This window comes from Exophiala mesophila, assembly GCF_000836275.1.
Source record: "Exophiala mesophila strain CBS 40295 unplaced genomic scaffold supercont1.1, whole genome shotgun sequence".
Taxonomy (NCBI): domain Eukaryota; kingdom Fungi; phylum Ascomycota; class Eurotiomycetes; order Chaetothyriales; family Herpotrichiellaceae; genus Exophiala; species Exophiala mesophila.
This window is the reverse complement of record NW_015622504.1, coordinates 3,171,430-3,199,182: the sequence shown is the minus strand read 5'-3', so window position 1 is coordinate 3,199,182 and position 27,753 is coordinate 3,171,430. Positions and strand designations below refer to the sequence as shown.

At 50.6% G+C, this 27,753-nt stretch overlaps 11 protein-coding genes across 12 annotated transcripts; 7 read left to right on the top strand and 4 right to left on the bottom strand.

The window, feature by feature from the left end:
* The first annotated feature begins 335 nt into the window (after window positions 1–335).
* PV10_01024 (uncharacterized protein) lies at window positions 336–2,681 on the top strand. Its single transcript, XM_016365178.1, has one exon. The coding sequence runs from the start codon at window positions 788–790 to the stop codon at window positions 2,288–2,290; it is 1,503 nt and encodes a 500-aa protein (XP_016228827.1). The 5' UTR covers window positions 336–787; the 3' UTR covers window positions 2,291–2,681.
* A 416-nt stretch (window positions 2,682–3,097) lies between these two features.
* On the top strand, window positions 3,098–5,634 carry PV10_01023 (uncharacterized protein). The gene has a single exon (XM_016365177.1). It carries the CDS (start codon window positions 3,327–3,329, stop codon window positions 5,121–5,123), a length of 1,797 nt encoding a protein of 598 aa, XP_016228826.1. The 5' UTR covers window positions 3,098–3,326; the 3' UTR covers window positions 5,124–5,634.
* A 798-nt stretch (window positions 5,635–6,432) lies between these two features.
* PV10_01022 (uncharacterized protein) lies at window positions 6,433–7,613 on the top strand. The gene has a single exon (XM_016365176.1). The coding sequence runs from the start codon at window positions 6,764–6,766 to the stop codon at window positions 7,346–7,348; it is 585 nt and encodes a 194-aa protein (XP_016228825.1). The 5' UTR covers window positions 6,433–6,763; the 3' UTR covers window positions 7,349–7,613.
* A 132-nt stretch (window positions 7,614–7,745) lies between these two features.
* On the bottom strand, window positions 7,746–10,188 carry PV10_01021. 2 transcript variants are annotated; one of them, XM_016365174.1, is made up of 2 exons: window positions 9,974–10,188; window positions 7,746–9,921 (listed from the first exon to the last, which is right to left on the bottom strand). In XM_016365174.1, exons 1-2 carry the CDS (start codon window positions 10,159–10,161, stop codon window positions 8,199–8,201), a joined length of 1,911 nt encoding a protein of 636 aa, XP_016228823.1. In that variant the 5' UTR covers window positions 10,162–10,188; the 3' UTR covers window positions 7,746–8,198. The 2 variants fall into 2 exon arrangements, with proteins under 2 accessions (XP_016228823.1, XP_016228824.1); XM_016365175.1 differs by having other exon boundaries at window positions 7,746–10,188.
* Window positions 10,189–10,360: 172 nt separating this feature from the next.
* PV10_01020 (uncharacterized protein) lies at window positions 10,361–15,692 on the top strand. Its single transcript, XM_016365173.1, has one exon. It carries the CDS (start codon window positions 10,643–10,645, stop codon window positions 14,996–14,998), a length of 4,356 nt encoding a protein of 1,451 aa, XP_016228822.1. The 5' UTR covers window positions 10,361–10,642; the 3' UTR covers window positions 14,999–15,692.
* A 230-nt stretch (window positions 15,693–15,922) lies between these two features.
* On the top strand, window positions 15,923–17,892 carry PV10_01019 (uncharacterized protein). Its single transcript, XM_016365172.1, has 3 exons — window positions 15,923–16,112; window positions 16,166–16,277; window positions 16,334–17,892. The coding sequence occupies exons 1-3, from the start codon at window positions 15,979–15,981 to the stop codon at window positions 17,651–17,653; spliced, it is 1,566 nt and encodes a 521-aa protein (XP_016228821.1). The 5' UTR covers window positions 15,923–15,978; the 3' UTR covers window positions 17,654–17,892.
* A 755-nt stretch (window positions 17,893–18,647) lies between these two features.
* Window positions 18,648–20,604, bottom strand: PV10_01018 (uncharacterized protein). The gene is made up of 2 exons (XM_016365171.1): window positions 20,187–20,604; window positions 18,648–20,136 (listed from the first exon to the last, which is right to left on the bottom strand). Exons 1-2 carry the CDS (start codon window positions 20,328–20,330, stop codon window positions 18,883–18,885), a joined length of 1,398 nt encoding a protein of 465 aa, XP_016228820.1. The 5' UTR covers window positions 20,331–20,604; the 3' UTR covers window positions 18,648–18,882.
* An 882-nt stretch (window positions 20,605–21,486) lies between these two features.
* On the top strand, window positions 21,487–23,220 carry PV10_01017 (uncharacterized protein; the record flags this gene model as incomplete). The annotated part of the gene is made up of 1 exon (XM_016365170.1): window positions 21,487–23,220. The coding sequence occupies one exon, from the start codon at window positions 21,487–21,489 to the stop codon at window positions 23,107–23,109; it is 1,623 nt and encodes a 540-aa protein (XP_016228819.1). The 3' UTR covers window positions 23,110–23,220.
* Window positions 23,221–23,315: 95 nt separating this feature from the next.
* On the bottom strand, window positions 23,316–24,098 carry PV10_01016 (uncharacterized protein; the record flags this gene model as incomplete). The annotated part of the gene is made up of 2 exons (XM_016365169.1): window positions 23,316–23,548; window positions 23,606–24,098. The coding sequence occupies 2 exons, from the start codon at window positions 24,096–24,098 to the stop codon at window positions 23,316–23,318; spliced, it is 726 nt and encodes a 241-aa protein (XP_016228818.1).
* Window positions 24,099–24,994: 896 nt separating this feature from the next.
* PV10_01014 (uncharacterized protein) lies at window positions 24,995–27,330 on the top strand. Its single transcript, XM_016365167.1, has 2 exons — window positions 24,995–25,125; window positions 25,180–27,330. Exons 1-2 carry the CDS (start codon window positions 25,084–25,086, stop codon window positions 25,798–25,800), a joined length of 663 nt encoding a protein of 220 aa, XP_016228816.1. The 5' UTR covers window positions 24,995–25,083; the 3' UTR covers window positions 25,801–27,330.
* Window positions 26,321–27,037, bottom strand: PV10_01015 (uncharacterized protein; the record flags this gene model as incomplete). The annotated part of the gene is made up of 1 exon (XM_016365168.1): window positions 26,321–27,037. The coding sequence occupies one exon, from the start codon at window positions 27,035–27,037 to the stop codon at window positions 26,321–26,323; it is 717 nt and encodes a 238-aa protein (XP_016228817.1).
* Window positions 27,331–27,753: the final 423 nt, after the last annotated feature.

Sequence of the window (27,753 nt, the reverse complement as noted above, 5' to 3'; positions counted from 1 at the left end):
TTTGTACACAAAAATTGTAGTTTAATGATATGAGCATTTCTGAACCTGTGCCTGAAGAATCAGTCGGTAAACATCTCCGGGACACGTGGTAGGTTGGTTGTCCGTGGGTGTGCCCAAGCCCTCAAGCCCCTTGGCCCTGGATTTCGGGGGTCGAGGTGGCCGAGAGCCAAAGACTCGAAGCCCCATCGGCCCCAACCAGCCCCTCGGCCCGTTTTATAGGCTGGGGTCAGAACAACGATGGTGATTGCGCCATAATGTCGGATTTCCTCTGTTCGGTTGTTCGGTTGTCTTGTCTGATCTCGACAATCAGCATCCTTGAAAACGATGATAACTATCTGTAATCTGTAGCAACAAAATAGAACTCTAATCGCAACTCCCAAGGCTATAACAGTTATGATTAGCCTATGACTCCTGATTAGGCCAAGTATTCCCTCAATCATCACCAGATTCTGCAGTCTAGAAGTAGAATCGATTTCCCTACCACATACTCCGTAGATATCTACTGACTAGTACTGTAAAGGACCCCTCGGACCCTGTTCGCGCTACTTACAAGCTCAAGACTCCGAAGCCGCCATCATCCATCGTCCAAGCTCGTAACATCTCAAACCCACATTCACATTCATCGCAATTCCGACCAGGTCATATTACTACAATTACCATCATCGCGATACTATCAACCTCATCATATCAGGTATGATCTACCTATAATATTATACATAACATCTATGATATAATCTGTTTCAACTCCCCGCTTTGCCAACATCACACCAGCCCGGACGACTTGAACATGGCCGGGCGACGATTTTCCGAAAGCAGATCACTTCTCAGTAGCCATGGCATCGATGACTTTCGCAAGTCCATCGACGCCATGGATCAAAGGCGGTACGGCACGGGCGAAGAAGGCGAAAACACACCTCTGCTCAAAAGTTCTGAGCTAGAGACGACATGGAAGGCTGAGACAGCCTTGTTGGCCAGATACTCTGGTCCTTTAATCCTCACCTATCTGCTCCAGTATTCTTTCAGCCTGGTCACCGTATTTGTGGCGGGTCGTCTAGGTACCAAAGAATTGGGAGCGGCGTCGCTGGCGACCATGACGGCCAACATCACCGGCCTGTGCATCTACGAAGGTCTGGCCACCAGTCTTGACACCTTGACGTCGCAGGCCTTTGGAAATGGAAAGAAACATCTGGTTGGACTACATGTCCAGCGAATGTCGTTGTTAGTTCTCGTCGTTACCGTCCCCATTGGCGCTGTATGGATCTGCTCCCCTCGCATCTTGTCGGCCCTGGTGCCTGAAAAGGACGAAGCTGTTCTAGCAGGTCAGTTTATGAGGATCTACCTCGCAGGAGCCCCCGGTTGGGCCATCTTCGAAGCCGCCAAACGATTCTGTCAGGCTCAGGGCGACTTTACTGCTTCCCTTGTCGTCCTCTCCATCTGTGCACCTTTGAATGTTCTGTGGAACTGGCTGCTGGTGTTTCATCTGGGTCTGGGGTTTCAAGGTGCTGCTCTCGCCGTCGTCATCTCCAACAATCTTCAACCCGTCGTTTTGGCCCTCTACGTCGCATACATTGCCCCTTCGAATCTGCAATGCTGGCCTGGTTTAGATCTCCGCCGCGCATCCGAACACTGGGGGCCCATGGTCAGATTAGCCGTTCCGGGCGTCTTGATGACATTTTCCGAGTGGCTAGCCTTTGACATCCTCACCATCGCCGCTGGTCACCTGGGCCAACTCGACTTAGCCGCCCAGTCAGTTATAATGACCATCGTGGTCGCCATGTATCACATTCCCTTCCCCATCTCAATCGCCGCATCCACTCGCTTCGGCAATTTAATCGGCTATGGCGCCCTAGACGCCGCCAACATCGCTTGGAAAACACACTATGTGATTTTCATGTGCATTGGCATCTTCGATATGACTCTACTCACCTCGTGTCGACACGTCATTGCCGCACTCTTCACCAACGACGACCAGGTCCGCGCTGTTATAACTTTGGTCTTACCCATAGCGGCTGGAGCACAATTTTTCGACGCCATGTTGGCAATCTCCAACGCGTTACTGCGTGGTCTGGGTCGACAAAAGATCGGTGGATGGGTCAATTTGGCTGTTTATTACCTATTTGCCTTGCCATTGTCATTCTTTTTGACATTTGGCCCGCCACAGATGGATCTTCGAGGCTTGTGGATCGGTCCTTGTTCCGGATTGGGCCTGGCCACTGTCATCATGTCGACTTATATGCGTCTAAGTGATTGGGAAAAGGCTGTTCAAGATGCAAGAGATCGGGAGGAATAAAGAAAAGAGAAGGAGACTGGGAGAACAAAAAAGACGAGTGCTTTGAGCATTGCGAGTCACGATTTGAGCATGCAATGCATCCTTGGTGGCATATGATGGCATATCGTACAGCAGCCTGTCGTGTCACCCATGTGCCATCATGGACCGGTGTTTGATGCCAGGATTTCAGACATATATTGCAGGTGTACAGCGATGAGATGGTCTGGATGATATATGGTTGATTGATTGCTTGCGTGATTTATCTTCCTCAAAGGATCAAAATCTCATTTCTGTGGTAGAACTTACAGCCAGAATATAGCGCACCTCTCCACATTCCCTTCCAGGATCGTCTTGTAGAATGTAACCTGACCCTGGCAACATTCTGCCCGAAGGAATGGATGGTGGAGGAATTATCAACATCAAAACCACAATCATTGACCACGTGACAAGATAAAAAATTAGATGCTCACTCCAACGCATACATTCTATTAAGTATGTATTTTATCAATTCGTGTTTATCCCTCTCACTATCACTCCCGCCCTACATCTTTCGTCATTCATCATTATCGTCATTGCTGCAATAAAACGGAGAAACGTTCCGCCCTTCAGACCGTTGATAACCGGTCCAACCGCCAGTGGCCGTGCACGAGACCCTCGCGCATCCACTATCGCTGGCACCAACATCCAGTTATTTCCAGCTATTTTCTCTCACGCCCTTTGCTGATTCGATGTAACTTGCAGGGTGAATCCATCGCTCGGAATTCATACCGCTGTTTTTGGTTATCTGCATCAAGCGATTTCGCATTGTAGTATCGTACGTATCATTCCAAATATTGGTAGGTAGTTGACTGCTGACGCCCGCTTCAACTTTAAACTTCCCGCCTCAACCGTTCCCCTTTGTGTCTCTCTTGATCCTTTCGTCTGTCAGTCGTGGGAATTCTTGTTAGATCCTTCAAAGTTCATCCCCTTTCCATTTATCAATATATTCCCGTCCTTGTTGTACATTCCATGATCACGGTAAGAGTGGGTTTTCTTTCATACTTCTCTGATAGACAATATGGCCCCGTATATTGATCTTGCCGAATATCTGTTCCGTCGACTGCATCAGATTGGAGTCCGGTCTGTCCATGGTGTTCCCGGCGACTACAATCTCACCGCTCTCGACTATGTCGAGCCCGCTGGCCTTTATTGGGTCGGCAATGCCAACGAGCTCAATGCTGGCTATGCTGCCGATGGCTACGCCCGCGTGCGAGGACTCGGTGCTATAGTGACTACCGGCGGCGTCGGTGAACTGTCTGCCATCAACGCTATTGCTGGTTCCTACGCCGAGAGGGCCGCTGTCGTTCATATTGTCGGTACCCCGCCTAGGAAGGCTCAGAATGAGGGCCTCATCTTCCACCACACTCTGGGCGATGGCAATTTCCGCCTCTTTGCGGAAATGGCTGCCAAAGTCACCGTTGCACAGGCAAATCTCATCAACGAAGAAACCGCCACCGCCGAAATTGATCGGACATTGCAAGCCGCCGTTCTCAACAGCCGTCCTGTCTATATCGAGTTCCCCATCGACATGGTCAAGGCCAGAGTGCCCGCCGCAGCGTTGGACACCCCTCTCGACCTGACCGTCCACTTTACCGATGAAGGATTCGAAGACACCGAGGTCGACTTGATCCTCGAAAAGATGTACACCGCCAAACAGCCCTTCATCATTGTGGACGGCTTCACCAGCAGATATGGCATCAGCCAAGAGGCCGATGAATTGGTCAGGGTAACCGGGTTTCCCACCTCGACCACCCCGTTTGGAAAGGGCATCATCAATGAATCATACCCCAACTTCCATGGCATATATGCAGGAGCAGCGGGAAAGCCCATCTACAATCCCTGGGCCTATGGCACCGATCTGGTTCTCCGCATTGGTCCCTTGAATAGCGATGTCAACACCTACGGCTTCAGTGTCATTCCCGACAAACACAAGGCAATCACCTTTGACCGAGACTCAGTTGAGATTACGGGCACCAAATATACAAATGTCCATGTCAAAGCCCTCCTGCGGAAAATTTTGGACAAGTTGGACAAGAAGAGATTGGTTAGCAAAGAGCCGTATCCAGACCTGGGTGTCCCCGCCCAAGAGTTGAAGGCTCTCCCACCTACCGTTCCCGAAGCTATTATCGACCAGGAAACTTTCTGGCAACGCATCTCGACCTTTTTCCGGCCGGGCGATGTCATCTTGACCGAAACAGGCACGCCTTCCATGGGAGGCCGAGAGTTTGTCCTTCCGCCACATACCAGTTTAATCAACTCATCCATCTGGTTGTCCATTGGTTATATGCTTGGTGCAGCACAGGGAGCGGCACTGGCATTGAGAGAGGCCATCGCCGAGGGGAAGCAATCTGAAGGTCGTGCAATCCTGTTTGAAGGAGATGGCAGCCTGCAGATGACGGCACAGGTCATTAGCGACATAATCAAAAATCGATTGGACATAACCATCTTTGTCATCAATAATGACGGATACACGATTGAAAGATGGATCCATGGTATGAAAGCACATTACAACGACATCCAGCCATGGAGATATCTCGAGGCTCCAAGCTATTTCGGGGCACCCACGAATGATCCAGAGTATCCTGTCCTTGCCAAACGAGCGGCAAATTGGGGTGAGCTGTGGGAGATTCTTGCGGATCCACAATTGCAAAAAGGAAAAGGTCTTAATATGGTCGAAGTCCTCATGACCAAAGAGGACTGCCCAGACACGCTCAAAAAATTGGTGCAATCTGTGAATCGACGGAACAGCGGTGAGCAGGAGAGACCGCATAAGCAGCCACGATTGGAGGAAGAAATAGTCAAGGCTGCTGGTTGAATGAATTGAATGACATTCGACCACATGACCAGCTGAGATGATGCAAATGGTATCGGGTAATGATCAAAGGGGCGAGCTCTCGAACGGCGCAGGGATGTTTTTGGATCAACAAGCGTGGATTGGCATGAGCGGGGGTTCAATAAAGGCCAGCTGAATATTGACATGACGTTTGTAGCTTCAACAGAAGTACATATTGAATCATATCAGTACATGGGAAAAGCATGGCTCATTCTCTGCGGCGTGGGTCAGCAAAAATTCATCCTCAGATTTCCAGAATGACCCACACTCAACGCCAGGGCCTGGGAAAGTTCCACCAGGAGCCTCACGCTTGGTCCACCTGTCAATCGATGCTGCAGGTGTCTTGGTGTTGGTGGAGCCTGAGGTCGGTGAGGCAAATGGCAAACAGTGCCACGATGTCTCCGGAGTAGTTGTAGCATGTACGGAGTACGGATGTATGTAATAAGAGGCGTCGATCTGGCACGCTGTTGTCAATCAAAATGCATAAAACGCAGCCAAAAGAGCGTGCGCCAACTAGGCCTCTTTGGGCAATTCCACGTTCCGCAACTGCCAACTTTCCCTTTTTCTCCTTCCTCAAGCGCGAGACCGGTCGTTCTTTCCATGGGTGCAAAATTGGAATGCTCCTGCCACTTGGATTTACTACAGTCGATTGGCACCGGTCGTACCTTCCTTCCGTTACGGAGTAGAGTACGTACATTGGAGAAGCTTCTCTCACTCGCTTCAGCATGATTTGTCTCTTTTTCCCTCCTCTTCTCTTCAATTTCGCCCGTCATCATCACCATCTAGACCTTTTGCGAGTCTTTTATCTCATGTCTAGAATCCCTATTTAGAGGCCTTAAACGACATTGCCCTGTCCGCCTTGTCCGCCCGGTGCCCAGTGGTGTGCCAACATCCCAACCTTAGCGGAATGGCTTTCGCTTACTGGACCAATTGTGTGGCTTGGCTGGAGCTGTGGCGTGGGCACTCAAGCTGAATCAACCCCTACACTCACCACTTTGTTCCATCCAAGCATCATCTCTCTTCGGTTCTCGGCGACACTACTCCGTAGTCCAATCCTAGACTGGCAAGGCGTGTCTCTATGCCAGCTGAGTTTCTGTTCTTGACTACATACCCCGTATGTCTAGACATCTTGTCCACCTCGAGAACCACCATGCCTCCTCAATCAGGCTATTACCACCCACTCGATCACAGCTGAGAATGTTCTGTGATCTCGGAGTCCATCACATGGTTCTCCGCCACCCGATTCATTTTTCACGCTTTGGCTTGTTGGGCTGCCGCTGTCTAACCAACGCTAGCCAGCCAGCCATGGGCAAGATCTCTCAACCACGGGCTTGACTCAAAGTGGCCGTCAACGCCCCAAGATCTAAGTCTAACCTTTACTTTGCTGACCAAAACCCTATTTCGCTCATAGGATACCATGCACGGGCGCACATCGTATTCAAGTAGCGAGACTTACCCCAGGTTATACTTATTCGTGTTTTGTCTGTCACTACCTGGCTGACTATATTATATCTCGCCTTACATCCCTCATCCCAGTCATCCATGTTATTTTACTTTTGCGTTGTGCCGGGAGGAATGGTGCTCGTCTTCCAGTCTTAACTATTTCATTGTCCCTGTTCAGGATGGCAGTGATTGATTCGAGGCCAACCTTCCACAACGCCAGAATGGCCCTTATTGACTGCGTTGGGTACGCCTTACTTTCTAGTATTGTTGTCGGGACGATACTTTTAATTCGACATGTCCGAACAAGGCATTCTTCAAATGATACCGAAATGTCGTCCTCCAGCTCGCCTGCTGTCGGAAGATTGAGTCTCGACTTACCGTCGTCTTCGCCGACCCAGTCTCCAACTGACGATTTTGATCTCCTGAAGACACTTCTTGATAATAACAACACTCCTCCGAGCAATGTCACCAGTGGATTCCTTGCCGCCAAAGCTGACATGGAGCGTACGGATGGAACGGAATTAGTCAACATGGCAGAGCTGGACATGGATTTCTCACCGCCGCCCCCATATGCAGGACCAAGAGGCTTCTTCGATGAGGACGATACGACACCTAGCAGACCTGTTATTTGTTACAGCAATCCGCCGTCGAAGAGCCGTCTCCGCGAGGACGCCTGTCGCGACCAATCCCAACATTTTCAAGACACCAAGGACCTAGCCCTGATCTGGCGAAGAAGAACAATGATGTTCGGAAGCACGCTATGAAGCACGCCCTGAAGCACGCCCTCAAGCACAACAACTCTTAGACAGCAACCAACATGAGTCGTTCCTTGATGATTCGTCCCATCACCCAGCAATTTGGCATCCCATTTGGTGCATTCGCCAAAACCTGCCCGAACGGGGATGGTACCAAGCGGCGCCACAGGGACCGGTAAACCCGCAACTTCGGTAACAGAGTTTGTGTGCCGCATGTTATGGTGGTGGCAGGGGCATGATCAGCGTTGTACGCGGTGGACGGCATGTGTTCAACCGTTGGACCACTTGCCTCTCCTGCATCTCGCCATCATTGCTTCTGCCTTGATCCACTGATTGCTCCTCTGTCTCACCGTCCCTCTCATGCATATAGTCGCTCGGGCTTGACGCCAAGTCAAGCAACATCGACAAAGCGGACCACAGCGGACCACAGCGGACCACAGCGGACCACAGCGGACCTTGATAGTGAGACTTCACATCTGATCGCATATCGCGTATACACCACGCTACACCTGGACACCAAGGCTGAAAAAGGAATACTGCAGGAATAAATGTTGTTGGACGGGCTTTGCCCGACGTTTGATACCCGACCTCGCGCTTTGTTTCTGAATTTTCCAAGGCATGACGTAGTCACACTGTTTTTTAGCAATGGCATGATAATCGTGTCTTTATCTTTCTGCTGCTAAGTAGCTGGAGTGACCTAGGTCAAGATTTACACACAAGGATACTATTCTCATACAACGAGACAGATGCATTCCTCGTGTGGCCTCGAGCTCGAAATTCCAATTGACTAAAAAGCTGTGTTTACCCCACTTCGAGAAGTCGGACAGCTTGTCCTTCGATTTCATCTCTGCGAGCAATCCTAACGGCCAAAACCAAACCAACCCTTCTTTGCTGGTTTGGCTTCTTCCGTCTTGATCGCTCCAGCATCGCCATTGGCTTTTCCTGCAGACGCCCCAGTGATGGCTTCGCCAGTCGATGCATCATCCTGGTTCTGACCAGGGTAATTGATGTAATTCCACGCTAGATCGAAGAAGAGAGGTTTGACAGGCACGGGACGGAGTTTTGGAGGGTAGTTGACCAGATTGGTGAGGTCAACCGACTCGACGAATTCATTGCGGTGGAGGCGTTCAATCAACGGAGCTGGTTTGAATGTCGCCGTGCTGGTAGGCTGCGCGTTGGCGGTCGATGGTGCCGGAGTGAGAGCCTTGAGTTCAGCCAATGCACGATATTGAATCACCAATTTATTGAGTGTGGTCACAAGAGACTCGATTTGCTCTGAACTCACGTCAAGTTTCGGTGGGGAACCTGAGTCTTGTGGAGAAGACTGCAAGTGAAGAGATGCAGTTTGCGCTAGTCCTTGCGCACGAGCATATAGTGCCAGCGCATTGGCGATCTGCTCATTGATAGCGTGTGACCGGCCCAGGTTCAGGAGCTTCAGCGCCCGGAAATAGTTTCTCTTCGCCTCCAGTTCTTGAACGAATTCGGTGTCGGCAACCACACCTGGTAACTCCTTGACGGAATCGAGACTTTGCAGGACAAGATCGAAGAGAGCCACTCGTTCACGGAGCCGTGACATCTGACGTCCGGCACTCTCCTCCTTCGGAGCACGATCCTTCCCATCTTTACGCGGCTTTAGTTGTCTTTTGCCACTTTCAGGCTCAAACAACAAACCGTCGTTGGGGCCTGTGAGAACTCGGTTCCGGCCGACGCGCCATTCAATCACCGCGTAGTTGACTGCAGTTCGGGTGATTTGCAACGACTGAATGCGGGAATCGCCAGGGTCGACACCTTCTGCCAACATTTCGTCGATCGCCGTTTTGGTTGCATCTGCGGCGTCCTGCCGAGCAGTAATGACATCTTCGTACAAAGTCGCAAACTCTTTGGCGTCGAGCTCTCCTTTCTCAAAAGAGTGAAACTTGGCCGTTAGATCTTCTTCTCGCTCCTTTGATATCCCAAGAGCTTGTGAGATATTGGCATCTTCCAATTTGACCTTCCTGTTTCGCCAGCTAATATTAGAGGGAACCTCCTTTGGGCCATCCTTGTTGGCAGTCAAGTCTGAGCTCTTTTGAAAAGCAAGTGAGTTTACTGATTCTATTTCTTTTCGAAGCGAGTTGGACTGGGGGAAATTCTCAATGGCAATGTCGCCAACAGCCTTTGTGCGACTGATTTGAAGTTGATAGGAGGCATAGCGAATGCTGGGTTCAACAATGGAGGACAAGAGATCCTTGTAAATATCGGTCTTGGATCCTCTAGCAAGGGCGGCGTAGATGATGTAAGTGACGGCATAATCTTGAAGACATTGCTGCCACTTTGCCTTTTCAAAGTCCAGGCTTCCCTTCATCATTGACCGGTATGCAGCAGCTTCCAACACATCCAAAGGTGTCGCACCCGTAGCGGATAAATCCTGCAAGACTTCGACTAGGTTCTCTGCATGTTGGATGGCTCGTCGGAGCCTGGAGGAGATCTGTTGCTTCGTCGAGCCGGGCATGGGCTTTTGTGTGTTTTCTTGAGACTGGGCCGCTTTCATGGCCATGGCATCAGCCCAAGCTCGCTCGGAACTAGCCAGGAGGAGTTGAACCCATCTGAGTAGAATTAGCGACCACCTTCTAGTTCGAACGGAGGGGACAGTAGTACTCTTGATTTTGGGCCACATTCTCCACAGTCACTGGGCTCTTGGGGTTGTATTTTCTCCCACGGTTGGCCGCACCCAAGCGCCTGCGCAGGTTGTGGATGCGACGAGATGCCTGAGCATGGTAGGAGTTGTAGTCACCACTCAAGAGGGCACGTTCTCGCTCAGAAGATATTGACTGCGTGATGTTCATGGTCGTGGAAGGCGAAGCAGGGCTTCCTGGGCTGGACTCAATATTGATGGAGGGGCATGTGAGCACAAAACTAATTGGGAGATGTGGTGTGAGGTTCTTGCCGGAAAATAGATTCTCCAGGGCGGGAGTACTTTGGGGAAGGACCCAAGGACCCAAGGACCCAATATGCTTTGCTCCTGCCATACAATTATTTGGTCTCGCCGTCACCAAAAAACTTTCAAGATCAATTGCATCTTCGACTTTCACGTCGTTCGTCGACTTCGTTTAGCCTGTGTCAACATCACCCCTGCATTGAACTCCTCCTAAATTGACCTCTCACATCTAAATTGGTTTTTGATCCGACCAACATCCATTCCTCCTCTTACCTCGCATACGGATGCCCTCAATCACTCTGACGGATGCTATCATTGTTGTTAGCTACGCACCTCGACCCCTGTCTCCCTACTATACCCTCTCTGGCCCGTAGAGTCTAAATTGGGGCATGCTAGAGCGTGCTGCATCATGCGCTGAACCAGTTTCACACCTCTTGGTTAAACGTCTGGAGCTCCCGTTGCGCTCCCGAAGAAGTCTTGGACCATCATTTTGGAAGCATGGGCGAAACAATAGCTTTCAGCCACCATGGTGGCCACATTATCTCGACTCCGTCCGGGCTGAGCCTCAGAACATATCGTCCGTCGACCGTGTAGACCGAACTACTTCCTCGTCCAGGCCTACCTCCATTACCACGAGATCCAACCTTCGCACAGTATCCGACTCCAGAAATTCCAAATACCATACCCAAAGTAGCAGACGGGACCGACAGTCATCTTCCTTGAATAAACAGCACAATGACACAGCGACGGTTGACAGTAAAGGACTTGCAGACCATGGGGATACAAATCCAGTTCAGAAAGATCTCCAACCCTCGGCCCAGCCGCCACAAAGTACCTTCGAAGGCCTTCCAGAGGCACAAGAGTCATCCACAACGGAGGAATCGCCATATCGAGGCGAAGAAGACGAAGAGCCAATCGATGCGCCGAGGGCCCTTCAGGGCATTTTGAGATACCTTTCAAATACGCCCGAGCAAGTCCATGACACCTCCCTCTTAGACAAGATGGTCTACCTCTTTCGTCAACTTACCGATCAAGGAGCATTTGGGTCTGAGGTGCTATCAGCCTTGGCCTCCTACGGCTATCGAGAGCATGCGGACACTGCTCTTGCGGCCTTTCGTGCCATTCACCGCGACCAACGGACCAAACAGGACTACAACAACGCCGTCTTGATCTCCGTTCATTCCAATATGTATCGCTCAGCCCAAGCAATAAACCTAGAAGCAACAGATGCCGGTCTCAATGATACATGCAGTCCGCTGCTTCTTCTTTACAGTGTATCTCGACGACTGTGGAGAACCGCCGCCAGCGTTTGGCAGACTTCATACCATGATCAATTTCTCTTGTCTTTGAAAAACCCTGCAGCGGACGAAAAACTCCTGGCCGCCGTGTCCAAGGACCAAAATCTCCCCGCAGCTATCTTGAGATTGGAGAAGTTGTTGTCCGCGAGATCACTTATGGTCTCACCAGACCAGGGTGCTCTTATGAGCTTGAGCCGGAAGCTTCTTCGTCTCCTTGTCTCAAGTGGAGATCTAATGAGCGACATCACTCCCAAAGGTCTGCTCGAGATCCTGGATACTTTTTCGCCTCCTCCCAATGTCCACGGCCAAGCTCTACAAACACTTTTGAAATTAGCAAAGCGTCCTGACAAGAGTGGCCTCTCAGTCCTGATCTATCGCCACATGCGTAAGCTCCACCCGGGGGTCTTGCCCTCTCGTGCCACACTTGGTATTTTGATATCCCTTCATTGCGATGAGGAGGCCACGGCCGATGTTTTGCAGGGTTTGCTTGCCGAATTTGCTGAACATCATGGTATGGCTGATAAATCAAGCTACCAACTCGTCTTGTCGGCGCTTTCCAAACAATCTGATATTGATGGGGTACAGAACGTCTTTCTTGATCTATGTCGTGTTCACGGCCGACCCGAAGAAGCGGCGTTCTACACCCCGCTGCTCTACGCATACGCGCGCATTGGCGACGTACAAGGTGCGGAAAGGGAATTGAAACGGATGGAAGAATGGAACATAAAGCCCACGGCATATTGCTGGAACATCCTGCTTTATGCCTATGCAAGATCCACCCATCCAGAAGAAACTCTGAATCGTTTTGCGGCTTTGACAAAGCAAGGTTTCCAACCTGATGTTGTCTCATTCGGTACTTTGATGGCTCTGCATTCCCGAAATGGAGACACGGATGCCTTGCTTGACCTCATTGAATTGGCGCAAAAATCTGGCATCCAAGGGTCTTACGAAATTATTGCTGGTCTTGTCCAGTCTTATTGTCTCAATGACCAGATCGACACCGCTGTCAGGCTTGCTTCGGTGGTGACTGAGGCCAAGTTTGCAGGGTCTCCCGTCAAAATCTGGAATCATATTCTACGTTATTATGCATTTCAGGCAATGCCTGATAAAGCCTTGGAGGTCCAGGAGAAGATGAAAGAGCTCGGTGTGGTACCTGATGATATGACCTACGCGGCATTGATGTCTGGCCTTGTTGTCATTGGAAAGACCACGGATGCTGCCCAGATTTTGAGAATTCTCAACCTTAGTTCTAGGCTTGACGCAACCCGCTTTCACTATGCCATCATTCTGCACGGCTATGCCATGGAGGGCAATCGTGACATGGTCCAGGTCATATATAAGGAGATGCTCCATCGGTTTTCACGCGTTGGAGCAAGCGCAAACATGACGATGCTCCGATTCCGGGCCAAGCTTGACCTCGCTGAAGATGGTGAAGACTTGACGGCCACCTTGGATCAGTTGATGGAGATTATGACTGAAGACCCGCAGCCGGATCGCGCATCCAAAACTCCACAGCCTGGGCTCCACCGACAAAGACCTATCGATGCAGTCCCGTCTGCTTACTTCGAACTCGTCGCACATCTCTTGACAACAAAAGGACGCTACAGACAAGCTAATCGGCTCATGCAACGAGATTTGTCACTTAAACGATCATCATACCCCAGCCTTCAGGGAGAGCGATCTGTGTCGCTCGATTTCCTGACGATAAGCATGAAGATTCTTTGCTCCCAACAAAAGTGGACTGCTGTCGAAGAGGCCTGGAATGAAATTTTGACCGTCGCCATTCCCTTCGCTCAGCATGTCCCAGTGGCTAGTAGGCTGCAGGGCGTAACAACGTCTCACGGGCAACTACAGGTGGAGGACTCAGCGGAAATGCCAATGCCATCTTCGAAAGAGATTCGTGCGCTGAATGACAGAGACACCGAGTTCGCATCTATGATTGCTGAGTCACCATCGAACTCCCCGCTCGCTCGACCCGACTTGCAAATCTTACCCTCACAACGATTCCTGATTGCAGGTGCGATCACGCAATATATTTCAGCATTGCGTCAGCAGACTCTTTTTGACGAAGCTATTGCTGTTGTAAGGCGACTGGAGGAAGTTGGTTTTGCCTTGACCAGCAAAAACCTCAACTTCTACATTCAGACCTTGACTCAATCGCCCGACCTCAACCATCAAATCCTCGCTTTTTCTCTCTTTGAGAACAGGCTCTTACCGAATACACCACCTTGGACACACCTTAGACGCGGCAAGTGGCTATCCCCCTCTTCGTTTTCAGATGGAGATCAGGAGGCGAGCTCCCTCCATATTGTCAGCAGGAGGTTCGAAGAACAACGAAGACCTGGCCAGCTCATGCCAACGTATTGGACGACGGTGTACTTGGCTACCGTCCTTCGTAGGTTTCGGCGCCTTGCAAGACGAGACGATGCGAACAAGAGCTTGCTTTACGAGCTTCTGGAAAAGGCCAAGGGGACATTTGCATATATCAGCCAGCTACCTTATCACAGAGACCGTATTCAGGCACTTCTTCTTCGCAAAAAGCAGTTCATTATTGGCGACATTCCAAAACGTACCCGCCAAGCCACCCCAGCCAACCGGTCCGGAGTACTTGAGAGTCAGTCACCTGTGGACCACGTTCCTGTAGACAACCTGGCTACAGTTGAGGAAGACATCCAAAGTACGACGGACAATTCGCACGACGACCAAGGTCAAGGTCAAGGACCGCGCTCCAGCATTGATCAGATGGAGATATATGAGGGACAGATTCCGCGAGGTGTTACATTCCAGGAACGACAGGGTCAGTTCGAAACCTTGGAGACAGCACAGTATCGGGTTAGTCGCAAAGAGAGGCGCTTGCTGGAAACGCTCAGAATTATGCGTCACGATATTACGCTACCTCGAATCATGAGCAGTCGCCGCTTTGGTCGACCATCAGCATTGCCGACAGTGAAGCCTGGGCAACCCACACCACAGAGGTTGGCAGGTCAATCTCTGTTCAATCCTAGGTTCACCAGATTAGAATCGAGGGACCGAGAGATACAGCGTCAACGTCAACAGCGACTGGCGATGTTGGATGACATGAGCAATCGAAGCCACCCACCACCTCTAGAATTCAGGAAGTCTCGTGTATCTGTCCGCGACACAACACAAGACGACGTTTTGGCCGACTGGTCTGATTCTGAGTCCCAACCGGCTAGGGCATGGTCTCGACGGTTATTGCGGTATGCTAAATCTTCTGATTCGCCACTCGAGGTCAAACTTACGGCTCAAATTCCACGCATTCCGCGCACGAACAGGATGAAACGCTCCTTCACGCGAAACCGCTTGCGGCGAGAGGGCAAACTCGTGGACGACGACCTGAAGGAGGAGAGCAGTAACGCACAAGATGACAATGATGAGGCAACCCATGAGGCAGAAGAGACCGAAGATTCGAACGACGTTGAGTGAGAGATGATCAACGCATGTTCCAGCTTCCATTGTGACGCCGAAGAAGAATATTTTGCAGTTTCAGGAAGCGTCTGGTTTCTACTTGAACAGCATCTACCCCATGTTCAGGCAGATGATCCAGCTTGGAAATATTATTGTGCCATCACTTGTACTAACAGAGGAAAGATCAGTTATACTGGGCTTTGGAAATATGCTGGGATCTGTGGATTCCATCTCAGTTCCTACATCTCAAGAGGCTCATACGTCAAGATCATGTATTAATAACATAGACGCAGCAGAAGGGAGGGTCATGAGCGGGGATGTATGTGTGTGTGTGAAAGATATAGGCACCAAGCTGTGAATATTTCCAGGCAGACTTAAGAGGGCTTGGTCGTTCTGCTACTCCTACAACAAATGTATAAATCCACTATCTACGAGACCTCCAGTATGAGGACATGGTGAATAGGAAGATGGATATTCATGTCACGTGAGATACACTGGAGCCTCGAGCCAAAGTGCTCACGTGCTCTGGCGTTGGCGTCGCGATCAACGCGTAGGCCCTTAATATTCAATGTTGAGTCAACCGACAATCAGGCAAGAAAAGCAACTTCAAAGTATAATACGAGGGGGCTTGATGGCGATGAACAAAAAGGTATAATGCCAGCTATCAATCTAGGAATGACCACATGTGTGTAAAGCTTGACAGAGGAAATTATCACAACAATTCATAGCGGGAAAGATTGGGAAGATTAGGAAGATTGGGTGTTGGTGGACGCCAAGCCACCTTTGACTGGAGTGGCACGACGCGCTTTTCTGCTGGCTTCAGAGTTCGCGTCATCTGTGCAGAACGTGGGTCACTTTCGCTGGTGTCGGTCTCCCATTCATTCTACTCTTCACTCTCCATCTTTGTTTCCGTCCTCATCCTTGTATTCTTGCACCTTGCACGTTCAACACGCTCTTTAGGTCCCTCATGTACCTTTGATAACATTTAGAGCGAAACCATGGCTTCGCTCACTTCTGCACATGCCTCTGACCATGCTCCTCAGCACAACTTCCACTTGACCCCTCCCACATATGACATTTCTCCATCCTCAGATGCCCCCAACGTCCCCAAATCCAGAAGGAAACGCACGAGGTATGCCACTACACACATCCCCGTGCTACACGCTCACACTCACCATCACACAGTCCTCGAGACCATGCTATCCTGGAAACTGCATACCTGCGGAACTCCAAGCCAGACAAGGCAGAGAGAGCCGTCATCGTTAGCCAAGTGGATCTTGGCGAGAAGGAAGTGCAGGTAGACAAAGCATCTCCCAAACCACGTCTTCATATATGCTGAGTTATCCTTTTCAGATCTGGTTCCAGAATCGACGCCAAAATGACCGTCGAAAATCGAAACCTCTGCAACCCCACGAACTTGTTGCCCATTTGAGAACTCACACCTCAAGCCCAGTCCCATTGACTGGTCCAACGCCACGTCCATCATCTCTCGCACCGATCGATCCTCCCAACAGACCAGCCTCACGAGCCTCGAGTATCCAAGACCTCTTGAACCCCTCTTCAGAAGAAGTTTCCCCACGAACAGGCCCACTCTCATCGCAGGTTACACGAGCCGCCTCCACTCCTCCCTCAAGCTTTGAACAGTCGTCGTCATCATGTGGTGCGTCAGGCAATCCAGGTATTGAAGTGAAGGAAGTTGGTCAGTGTCTTTTAGAGACTAGTAGCCAAGAAGGAAGTGCCAAAAAGCGCAGCCATGATGAAATGTCAGGGTTGCACGCCAAGGAGGGCCAGGCATGTATCACAACAGCAACCGAATTGCCTCCTCGAGAAAAGGAACCATTGAAGCGAACGGCGAGTATGGTGCGGCTGGCCATGACCGTGGACGGAGCAGTTAAGATTCGGACAAACAACGAACCAACCCCGTCTCCCGAAAAGCCGCGTTCGAACCCGAGCATGCCACCATTAGGAAATGCCCGACCTGCATTAGCAAGGAGCAAGAGCAGTACCAGTGAGATGGAAATCTTCCGAGAATCTGGTCAAATGCCACCCAAGCAACCTGGCTCTGGGTTTGGTCGTTCTCGTGATTCGAGAAGATGGGAGTTTTTCTGTGACAATACCGCACAGGATGCCTTGTCCAAGCAAGCAGAAGCTGAGACCAATGGATCTGCCATCAGCGCCATCCATTTGGTCCGTTCCAACAGTTTCAAGGCACGATCACAAGCATTGAGCCCTTCGGTGTCCAAGAGCAACCCACGGGTGATGTCTTCAGGCAAAGAAGAGAAACGCAAGCTGGCACGTACCAAGTCATCGCTTGCACGGCTGCAGAGCGGAGATGGAGTCAAGGAAAATCCGAAGTCCAAGTCTGACGCCAGTACCAGACGGTCGTCAGGGGGAGACTCTGACAAGGAGAACTGGGCACCAGGGACTAGGGCGTCCGTCAACCCATTGCGGAGGACCGATCCAAGTGAAAACCATCGACCAGTGCTGCGCGAAAACGAAGGGGTCATTTTCCCGGATGCCTCACCTGCAAATGCCAACGGTACCACCAAATCTCAAGGTCATCATTCCATGTCTGATTGGAATAAAACATCACCGAGCAAGGCCAAAGCGCACGGCGAAGAACTGGATTGCATCCATGGTCTGTTGTCTCTCAGCCAAGGGGCTTGGAAATAAACACAATTTCTGGCCCTAGGGCATCTGTTCTGTCGGTTAAAAATGGCACATGTTGAAAGAAAGGTGAAGCAACAAAACCCAGGAATCTGAATTTTGGCTGTAAAGGTCTAATGCATGAACACACGTTATTTGGATAAATAACGCAAGGATCTGTTATACCTATATTTGTCATGCCCAGGTCCTGAGTATCACGTGACTAAGAGTGATGAAACGATATCTATTCAACCACTCATTCAAGTCTACTCGTGAATAGTCGCGATTCTCAGTTTTTTCATGGCGAGCCCGTAGGGTCTAGAGTGGTTGCTGATATTTGGATAACATCTTCTCGCCGCTTAAGAATTTACGCTCGGTTGCCTTCGTCGTCCCCCATATCCCGCCCCTATCCCCTCGTCTTCGTCATGTGATGGTACAGCTAGCGAACTAAGCGGATCAACCGTGGTCGACGGCCGACTCGATACTATTTGAGGTAGCGTAGCAGCCAACACGGAACACTGCTTCACATTTACCATCCCCCAGTTGTGACCACCCCAGGCTTTGCGGAGGTCGTGGAGTATCACCTGGCTGAGCATGATCACGTCCTTTGTGGGCAAGTACCGAGAATTACCACCATCACACCTCGAGCACTGCATCTTGGGGAAGATGCGGAAAGCAGTGTTCGGGATGCCGGGCCCCTCGGCACAATTTACGCCGTCCATCAACCCGCAGGTGTAACGTGTAAGATCTTCCATCACATTTGTATCTGGACCATTCATTGTCTCCGCTGGCCAGCCGTTCGCGGCAAAGCCTCGCCATCGTTCTGGGCCCGCCCCGGGGTACACCCAGCGTTGACTTATCTTTGGCCGTTTCCGCAATCTTCGGGAACCCGCCAAAGGGTGCCACCACATTTTGGGTCCACCACATTAAGACCCCAACATCGAGGTCAGTGTTCCCTGAACGGGCTGGCAATCGAGGTGTCTAGTGTGTAGAAAATTGTCTCTCCCTTTTAAGCATGGAGAGCAGGGATCCACTGTGTGGCGATCTATTTTCCTTGGTCACAGGAGCCCTAATTGCATTGTGTTACCAGACGAGATTTACTGAGTTGGAAGACTCTATTCCATGATAACAATTTCACGCAAGTTCTCCAATCAGGATCCAAATTCTGAGATGGATTGCGTTTAGCCTTGGAAGCAACCTTCTCTTCTCCACAAGGGTGTGGTATATATCCGTTCTCTTAAGTGCACGCTGCATACTCAGTCTGATTGGATCGCGAGCAAACCCAACGCTTTCCGGCAAGTCTCTATACTTTCTGCTTCCAGCTGCTCGTACAATGCAGTCGAGTCAAGAATCTTGGTGGGGAGAGCTTGCTCAAGAAGACTCCTGTTTCCTTTGCTCTCCTTCCTCTTCGTGTTGGAGAACCCCTTGAGATTGGACGTGAAGATGCCGGCTGCTGAAATCGGTAAAAAGTCTTCGTATGTGATCGCCTCATATTTGATGAGGCCACAATCCAGAAGTTCAGAGAGCTTAAGCGCTTGACCTTCCGCCTCCAACAGCGGGGCATTTGGCGCCGTCACGGGAATGTATCTGAAGTAGACCAGGCGTTGGTCTCGTAGTTCAGCCCATGTGTCTGGAAATTCTGAAAACGCCTCCTGTAGAGCCCTCTGCCAGTCGTCATTGATGCCATGGCCAGCGGTCCCCTTAGATTCGATGATGCTGTCGGCTTTTTCGAGCAACGTGTCGTAGAGGTCTCTTCCTTTCCGTGTCACCGCCGCTCCACGCTGCTCTACTTCACCGAAGCGCGCCGTATGATGGCTGACCGTCACGTTGCCATCCTCGTCGACAAAGTGGACCCGCTCTTCAAGGGCTTGGAAGCTGGTTTGCCTCAGGAGGATGTCGCATCTCCTTCGTGGTGGGCCTTCAATTCTGTCCTTAGCCGGCACTCCGTGTATTTGCATGGCTTCCTGAACCTGGTCGATGTCCAGGGTCCGCGGGGTCAGATGGTTGATGTGAGCACTGGGGAAACATGCAATGTCGGCAACCATGGGATGCACCGAGTTCAATTGCTTATAGAAGTCGTAGGAAGTCTGAGCCGTCGCGTGCCACTTGAATATTTTGAGCGCTTCCTCCAGCAGTTCTGCTTCTTGCTCTGAGTTGGTGAGGCCAGTGGTTTCAGCCTGATCAAGCAGCTCCAGCAGACGATCAGAGAATATTTTGCGCTTGCCAAGGACCTGTTGAGCTAGGCTGCTTGTCTCAGCTGGAAGGAGGTCTAACCTGAGAAGGCTGGTGAAGACACGGAAAGGATTTCGAGACAAGGCTTCGCCAGTCAGGGGTCGAAAGGCGGTGGCGTGTAGTGGGAAGCCAACAAGACTGAGGTCGTAGTAGTCGACTGCGTGCATATTGAGGAGTGCAAATAATCTGGCTATGGTCTGCATCTCCTGGGCTGTTCCGAGGCGTATCGCACCATGCCTTTCGATCCGGTGGCGCGCGGGTAGGGGACCGCTAGCTATCTATTATCGTAAGTATCGAGCTCTGGCCGACTTGCAGTCTTCAATCGTACTTGATCATCGACTTTGGCTACGATTGAAAGCAGCTCGTCGTAGAGTGGCACTTCTTTCTTGTACATCTCTGACAGCGCCGTCGAAAACATCGTTCGCAGTGAGTCTGCATCTCTGACACCGGGTATCAATGTCACAGACCCCATGTTGAACTGGAACGCACAGCAAAGTATAAAGTAGTGAAGCCGAGCGAGGTACTTGACCAGATCGTCTACGATGTCGTAGTAGCGATGCTCAAGTCTTCTATGACTGCACAATCGTATATCTTAGCCAAGTTAACCCTCCTTTTGAATATTTTGGATTAGCAGAACGTTGACAACAGCTGAGTAGCAACATTTGCGGTCCTGGAGAAGGCTAGATCTCGGAGCGGGATGCAATGCGGAAGCTGGACGAGGAACAGAGATAAACTGTCCCGTTTGCCCGCTGAATTACATGTGCGTCCCGATACTGTCGGGACGTTAGCTACTGTGGAGTATGTCATGTGACGTGCACATGACGGAAAGCACGTGACATTTCGTGTTGAGTCAGACTGTGTACAGCGCTGTAATGAGCTTGTTGTAAGACATAATCATGTGCCACTTTGATCAATTTCGTGATGAGGTAATGGAGTCTTGGGTTGTCTTTGACATTGGAGTTCACTGCAATGACGTTCGGTGTGATATTGTCAAGGGTCAAGTCTTGCAAGGGGCCGGCACATGCTCCATGACAGGTACGGCTTCCCATGTTTGGCGAGCTTTTGCGCTCACCTCCTCAACCTTAGAAAGGTGGTCATTCTGGAAGGTATGGTTGGTGGTAGGCATAGTGCTTTTGATTGTTGAGAGTCAGATATGCTGGTTCAATCCAAATGTGCAAACATATAGGTGCCACTGTAATAGGAACCGTGTCAACAACGGAGAAAGCGGCAACTGCCAAACAGCACGGTGCAGATCAAGTCATGTTATACCGAGAGCAGGATGTTTTGTCCGAAGTCTTGCAGTTGACAGATGGAAAAGGCTGTCATACTGTGTTGAGCGGCGTGGGGAAATCGACCTTTTGCGAACGACTCGGCCGCCACCAGAAGAAAAGGAACCCTTGTTTCGTACGGCAAAAGCAGCGGCTCTGTGACTTCAGGATCCTAGATTTGAGTAAGAAGAATGTCAAACTCGTTCGCCCGACATACCCTCGGCTGTCCCGACACTAACTAAGAAGGACTGCCGATTGTATACCAGCTCCGGGTTCACCACCGTAAATCACGTGACACATGTTTCTCGATCATACATAGCACTAAGCCTGATTAGATGTATCCCCAGAACGAACCACATGATGCCTCCTTCACTTGGATCCGCGACCATCAAACATGGCATCAGCAAAATGCCGCACGTTGCCATTGTCGGGGCCGGCATGGCCGGACTTCGATGCGCAGATGTCCTGGCACGCAGCGGCATCAAGGTCACCATGTTCGAAGCCAGGAACCGTATCGGCGGCCGAATCCATCAGATACAGTCTGGCGGATACTTGATGGACATGGGCCCAAACTGGATCCATGGCACCAAAGGAAACCCGATCATGGAGCTGGCTCAAAAGACCAACACCGCCGTGATCAGCCCAGACGAGGATGGAGCACTCTTCGACACTCAAGGTCGTCGTCGTCCCGATACCCAAGCCACGCAGCTATCAGGGACTATCTGGGGAATGGTGATTGATGCGTTCAAGCATTCGGACGACCACACAGATACCATCGATCCTAACACGAGTCTTTACGACCATTTTCGGACTGTCCTGGCGAAACAGTCCCTAACCAAAGATGAAGAATATGATCTTCTTCGTGAATCTGAAATGTGGGGACCCTTTGTCGGCGATCCAATCCAGACACAAAGTCTTAAGTTCTTCTGGCTGGAAGAATGTATTGAGGGCGAGAATGTCTTTGTCGCCAGTACGTACAAGGACATTCTCAAGTCTATTGGCGACCAGGTCGTCTCACATGACCTTGTCGACCTGCACCTTGATAGTGAAGTGATCCGGATCAAGAGGTGCGACATCGTCGTCGAGACAGGGGACACGGCAGTGACGAAACAAGTACAAGTGACCATCTCAAATGGTTGTGTCCAAGACTTTGACCATGTCGTCGTCACCTGTCCGCTTGGCTGGCTTAAACAACACGGCGAATCCGTCTTCAGTCCTCCTCTACCAACTCGCTTGTGCCAGGCCATCGACCATATCAACTACGGGCGGTTAGAGAAACTGTACATTACATTTCCACGAGCATTCTGGCTAGGACCACCTTCGATCGACTCGACCAGTAATACTAGCTACCCGCTCTTCACCCACTTCCAAGACCCAGATTACATCGCCCACCCAGCCGATCAACCATGGAATCAAAACGTCGTATCGCTAGCCCATCTCCCATCCCCACACTCCCACCCCACACTCCTCTTCTACATGTACGGCCCATGCGCGACGCATCTAGTCAGTCAAATCAAGGACCACCCTGTAGACTCCCATCAATACCGAGAAATCCTCGACACATTCGCCCACCCGTTCTACACTCGTCTACCACATTACTCAGACACTGACTCAGCATGTCACCCAACCTCATTCCTCATAACCCAATGGCAGAACGACGAGTTCGCCGGTCATGGCAGCTACTCAAACTTTCAGGTCGGGTTGGAACGTGGGGATGAGGATATCGAGGTCATGCGCGACGCGGGTGGGTTGACGAATAAAGGTATTTGGTTTGCTGGCGAACATACAGCTCCTTTTATTGCGATTGGCACTACAACTGGCGCTTATTGGAGTGGTGAGGCGGTGGCGAGGAGGATTTGTTTGAGTCATGGGATTCATATGGATGAAAATGGGGATGCATTAGAAAGCATAGGCTTGGAAAAGAAGAAGGATCTTGTGGAGGGCAAATCCGATGCGGCTAGTTTGAATGGTTTGGCGATCTAGGAAACCGCCAGGTCATTAAGTCTTCATGAGCCCATTTGCGTCATATCATTAGACTGGTCTGTATATAGAGCGAGCCCATGCAGTGCAGTGCAGCGCATTTTTCTTTTTTTCATCGCAGTCATGAGGTTGGAAGTCCTCTTTGTTCCAATGCACCTTCTCATTAATGTCCCTCTGTAGGTGTCTGGTCCACAGCTGTCGATCCAATCTCAAATCATAGGGAGTCCTCGAGCCCTATCGATGAGCGAAAACGTTAGCGACGACGTCGACAAGGGCGCGAAAGGTAATGACGAACCTTTGGTGATTGAATCCATCTTGTCCTCGTCGGTGACTTCGGACCCCAGAGATTTCCACCGCTGCTCGTTGGCGGCTTGAAAGGCACTTTGCAACCGAGCGCCCTCGTTCTTGCCAAAGTCCGCCAGTGCGGTCGTCATGCCTTGGCCTGTAATCAGGAGTGTCAGCGAGGTGCTTTGTTAGAACTGGGTTGGCGACAAATTACCTTGGACCTGCCTGGCAAATCCGTGAGGTTGGATCCGCGCCCTCATCGACCGTTCTTGGACTTCATTGTCGACGTCCTCTCGGCTCAACTCGCCAGTCTCTCTCGAGGCGCCCGCAGGTACCTGCGCTCGATCTCGCATTACCGAGCGTCGAATCGCAAGCTTTCTCTTGCGTCTGTTGAGGGGCAGTTCTTTGGCCCCTTCAACCCTCGTTCGAGTCCACCCCGACGGCAGGGGTGCCTCTTCTGGCTGATCTTGGCTGATAGGAACTGGTAGAGACATGGACTCCGTCTCCTTGGCGGCTCGCTTCCGACGGAGGTTCCTTCGTTGTGCCTTGGAGAGTCGGGCGACGCGGGGACGATGTGCCTGTTGGCTTGCCTGTGTGTTTTCCGGTTGTTCACCGTGCTCAGTCTGCTCCCTGATCTCTGACAACGGCCCCTCGTGGGGGCTGTTGTCAGGAAAGCTTTGGAACGCACCCAAGTCTTCTTGTGCCATTATGGTGATGATATTATCTCACTTTGTGAGTCGGTCCTGTAGAAATAAATGTGATAGCTTTGCAGAGGAGGATAACGAGGTGAATCTATCGTGCCGCGGCAAAGCAAGATTGATGGAAAGCTAAAATGAAAAGCTCGCTGTGAGATCAGCAGCACACTGTAAAAACAGAGAGAGGAGCCTAAAAGGTGCGGAAAATGAGATTGTGAGGAAGAAAGCTGGATCAGTTGAAAGTGCCAAGCGGAAGCAAGAGTGACAGTAACAGGAGCCAGTTTGATCTCACATGGCCCATTCAGTCAAGTCGTGAATATGTGTCCATATCTTACGACATGAAAGAGGTGCCACGTGCCGCCGTACAGCTTTTGGAAGTTGACACTCGGGAGGACTTCAATCCTAACGGAGACCAGGGGCTGGCAAGATGTATACTTTATAATGGCTGATACTGGTAAGGGTTTCAGTCATAACAGAGAGCAGAGCCTGGCATTATATATAGTTTTTGAGGTTTGACACCAGGAAGGGCCTCTATCTTAATAGAGACCAGGTTTGCAAGCCAACAAGAATCTTGTTTGTTAACAGGTCACTCACTTACAAGTTCTCCCCCAGGGGTGATGGACATGGTGGCAAGTGCATTCGTACCAATCATGCTTGTTGTAATAAGTAGAATCCACCGCACAGCAGCTTGATATATTTGGCGTGCTTCAACATGTCGCTTGTGCTTCAAGTTTGTGGGATGAGGCTGGTGATGATGTTAAGAAGGAGGACGATGATGCAAACAAAAGAGAGTTTGATATCACGTGGGTGATCTTCAATTGTTTACGCGACGTCATTTGAAATCGACCTCCAACATGGGCTCTGCACATATCTGGTACTGCTCTGAGATTTCTGATCGGGCGACCTGGATTTTTGAAGATTCGAGCTGGTACAAGGCGGGAATTACAAGGCGGGAATTCCATGAATACTTTTGCTCCTTGTCTGCAGCTTGGGCAATATGCCTCCCAAGCCCGCTGTCCGAGGAGAATATATCGAAACTGTACGCACCCAGACCCGAAAGCGTTGACCGCCACCCGCTTAACCACTTACATAGGAAACGGGCAACAAGATCAGCCGCCATGCTGTAATTCTGGGGCCTAAACACATCATCCTAGCCGGCAAATGTGTGGTTCAGAAAGACGTCCTGATCCACGGTGACCTTGTTCGTCCGGCACAGCCAAAACCACCAGCACAGTCGGGCGACCAGAAAGCTCCCACTCAGGAAAATACTTCTATCCATCTTGGTCGATACGTCTTCGTGAGCCCCGGCTGCACTCTACACCCTCCTTCTCGCTTGACCACAGTCGTCGATCCCAACGGCGGTCAACCTCAGCAGGTCATGCAATACCTTGCCCTCCGAATCTCTGACCATGTCTATATCGGTCCCAATACCCAGGTTCGCGCCGCCGAAATCAAGAGTAATGTTCATATCGGTGCCAATTGTGTAATTGGGAACATGGTCATGATTAAAGACAATGTCAAGATCCTCGATGGGACTGTCCTCCCTGCAAACTCCATTTGGGCTCCTGGAAGTATCGTCGCAGGTGCACCAGGAAGAGTCATTGGGGAGGTCGGTGAGGGTTGGGCTAGCAGCACTACCACTGGATCGACCGTCGACGAAGGTGTGGGGGTCAAGAGTCGAGAACGATGGGCTGCTGTTGGCAATAAGCGATGAACTAATATCACACCTAACTGGGGAGAAAAGACCACACAACTTCGTCTATCATGGTAGATCAGAGGATTTCTATATTGTTGACCACATATGCATGCTTCCAGACCCACGAAATCTTTACTACCCTCCCAGGCATCAGATTGCTTGAAATGGAAGCGGGACCGGCCTTCTTCGACATGAAGATGTTTTCCTGAAGCCTTATCACGATCGCCTGTTGATTCGGCCAAACGGATTCAATCAAGACCTGCCACGAACAGCGCTCTCGTCATCCGCAGACCAACTCCATCGACGTTCTTTATCATTCGAGCATGGAGATACGACAGTGTCTTCAGCAATTCGCCTTAGGCTTGACTGGCCAACCCGTGACGATTGTGGCGAGACAAGTACATCTTGGGCCTCTTGATTGCTCGTATCAAGTTCGACTATTTCAGACTGAGATGTATTGGATGGCGTCTTGCCGGACTCCTTGACACTATGTGCGGGCAACTCGAACTGCTCACTTTGGCCGATATGATCGTCAAATTTATTGTGGAACAGAGGATGAACTCTTGCAGCCTTGGACGGACAAACTTGATGCATGCTTGATGTCGACCAACCGAGCCGTCATTACTTCTCCCACAGATGCCTCGAGGCTGTAGCAGCTCAAATCCTGGACCAGGTCTTGCTTTGAACTCTGTAGGGCCACATTTGGAAGCTGAGATGCACTCTCTAAAGAGGTTGCCCCGCCGAATACATTTGTTGTTGATTCTGTGGCGTTGGTTTTGGTTGTGGTGGAAGTATTTTCTTCAGCTGAGTCCTCGAGGATACCGTGTCGTCCTACGACTGCTCTAGGAAGAGGTGGAGGCCGCCCTGAATCTGTGAAGACCAAAGTACCAGGGTGCATCGACATGGTGTGACCAGAGTTCACGATGCCAGTTCGAATAGATGACTTTCGAGGAGTAATTTGCGGCATGCTATGCTTTCCGAGACCACTCTCGGCCGCACTGGGAGTAACAGTCGACCGTCTCCTGGCGCCAAACACACCGTTCCATACCCCCGGCGGTGACCGGTCATGACAACTTCCCACGCCAGGCGACGGCAATCCCTGAGCGACTGAGTTGGAGTACCGATTATCGATTTCTTCATTTCGTTGCTTACGCCAGGCTTTGCTCTCCCTCCAGTATTTGATCCCTGAATATGTGCCCACGACTGCCAGGATTCCAATGATGGTATACAAAGTGATCAGAGCTGGATGGTCCATGACGAAGCATCAATCCAGTGATTTGGCCAACAAACGCTATTTTGGATGCTCACTTTGAGGTGACTGAAAGGAGCATCCAGCTTTGATAAATGGATGAACGACAAGATACGCATCATGGATGACCACGCTAGTAGTCCGGCACGATGGTTGTAGCCACAAAAGGCAATTTGAATACTGTCTCTAAGATATTCAACGGTACATGCTCCAGCTATCGACTATTTTACCTAACCTTGGTCCAACAATTGGCTCTGTTTCTCAGCCTGTACATCTGGGCGACGCTCACAACTGACGATGTTGTATTTCCTTGGCCCATGGTTGAACCTTGTGGAACAGTTTAATCAAGGGCAACGATTAGTATTGGCGGCGGAATGACCACAGTGGCTTACTGTCTCTTGCCCGGGCTGAGAAGTGTCTTGGAGCCCAGCTGCTGGGCATCTGATCGCGTCTCGGCTGAGCCGACTCAGTAAGACAACCTCTTCGAATTGATCGTTACCACTATTTTTGCTCGAGAAGACTTCCTGGTAACGGGAGCCAGAGTTCTGTTGTCGTCTCACCTCCGTTCGAGAAAGTCAAGATTTGATCTTCATCTCGACCACACATGATGTGATTTTCAATTCGGGCTTCTGGCACGGACAAATTGAGACACGCTGCACCTTGAAACAAATGGTCAGCCAGTCAGTCGCCAAAGCCACAACCAATTTGAAACCCATAAGTTG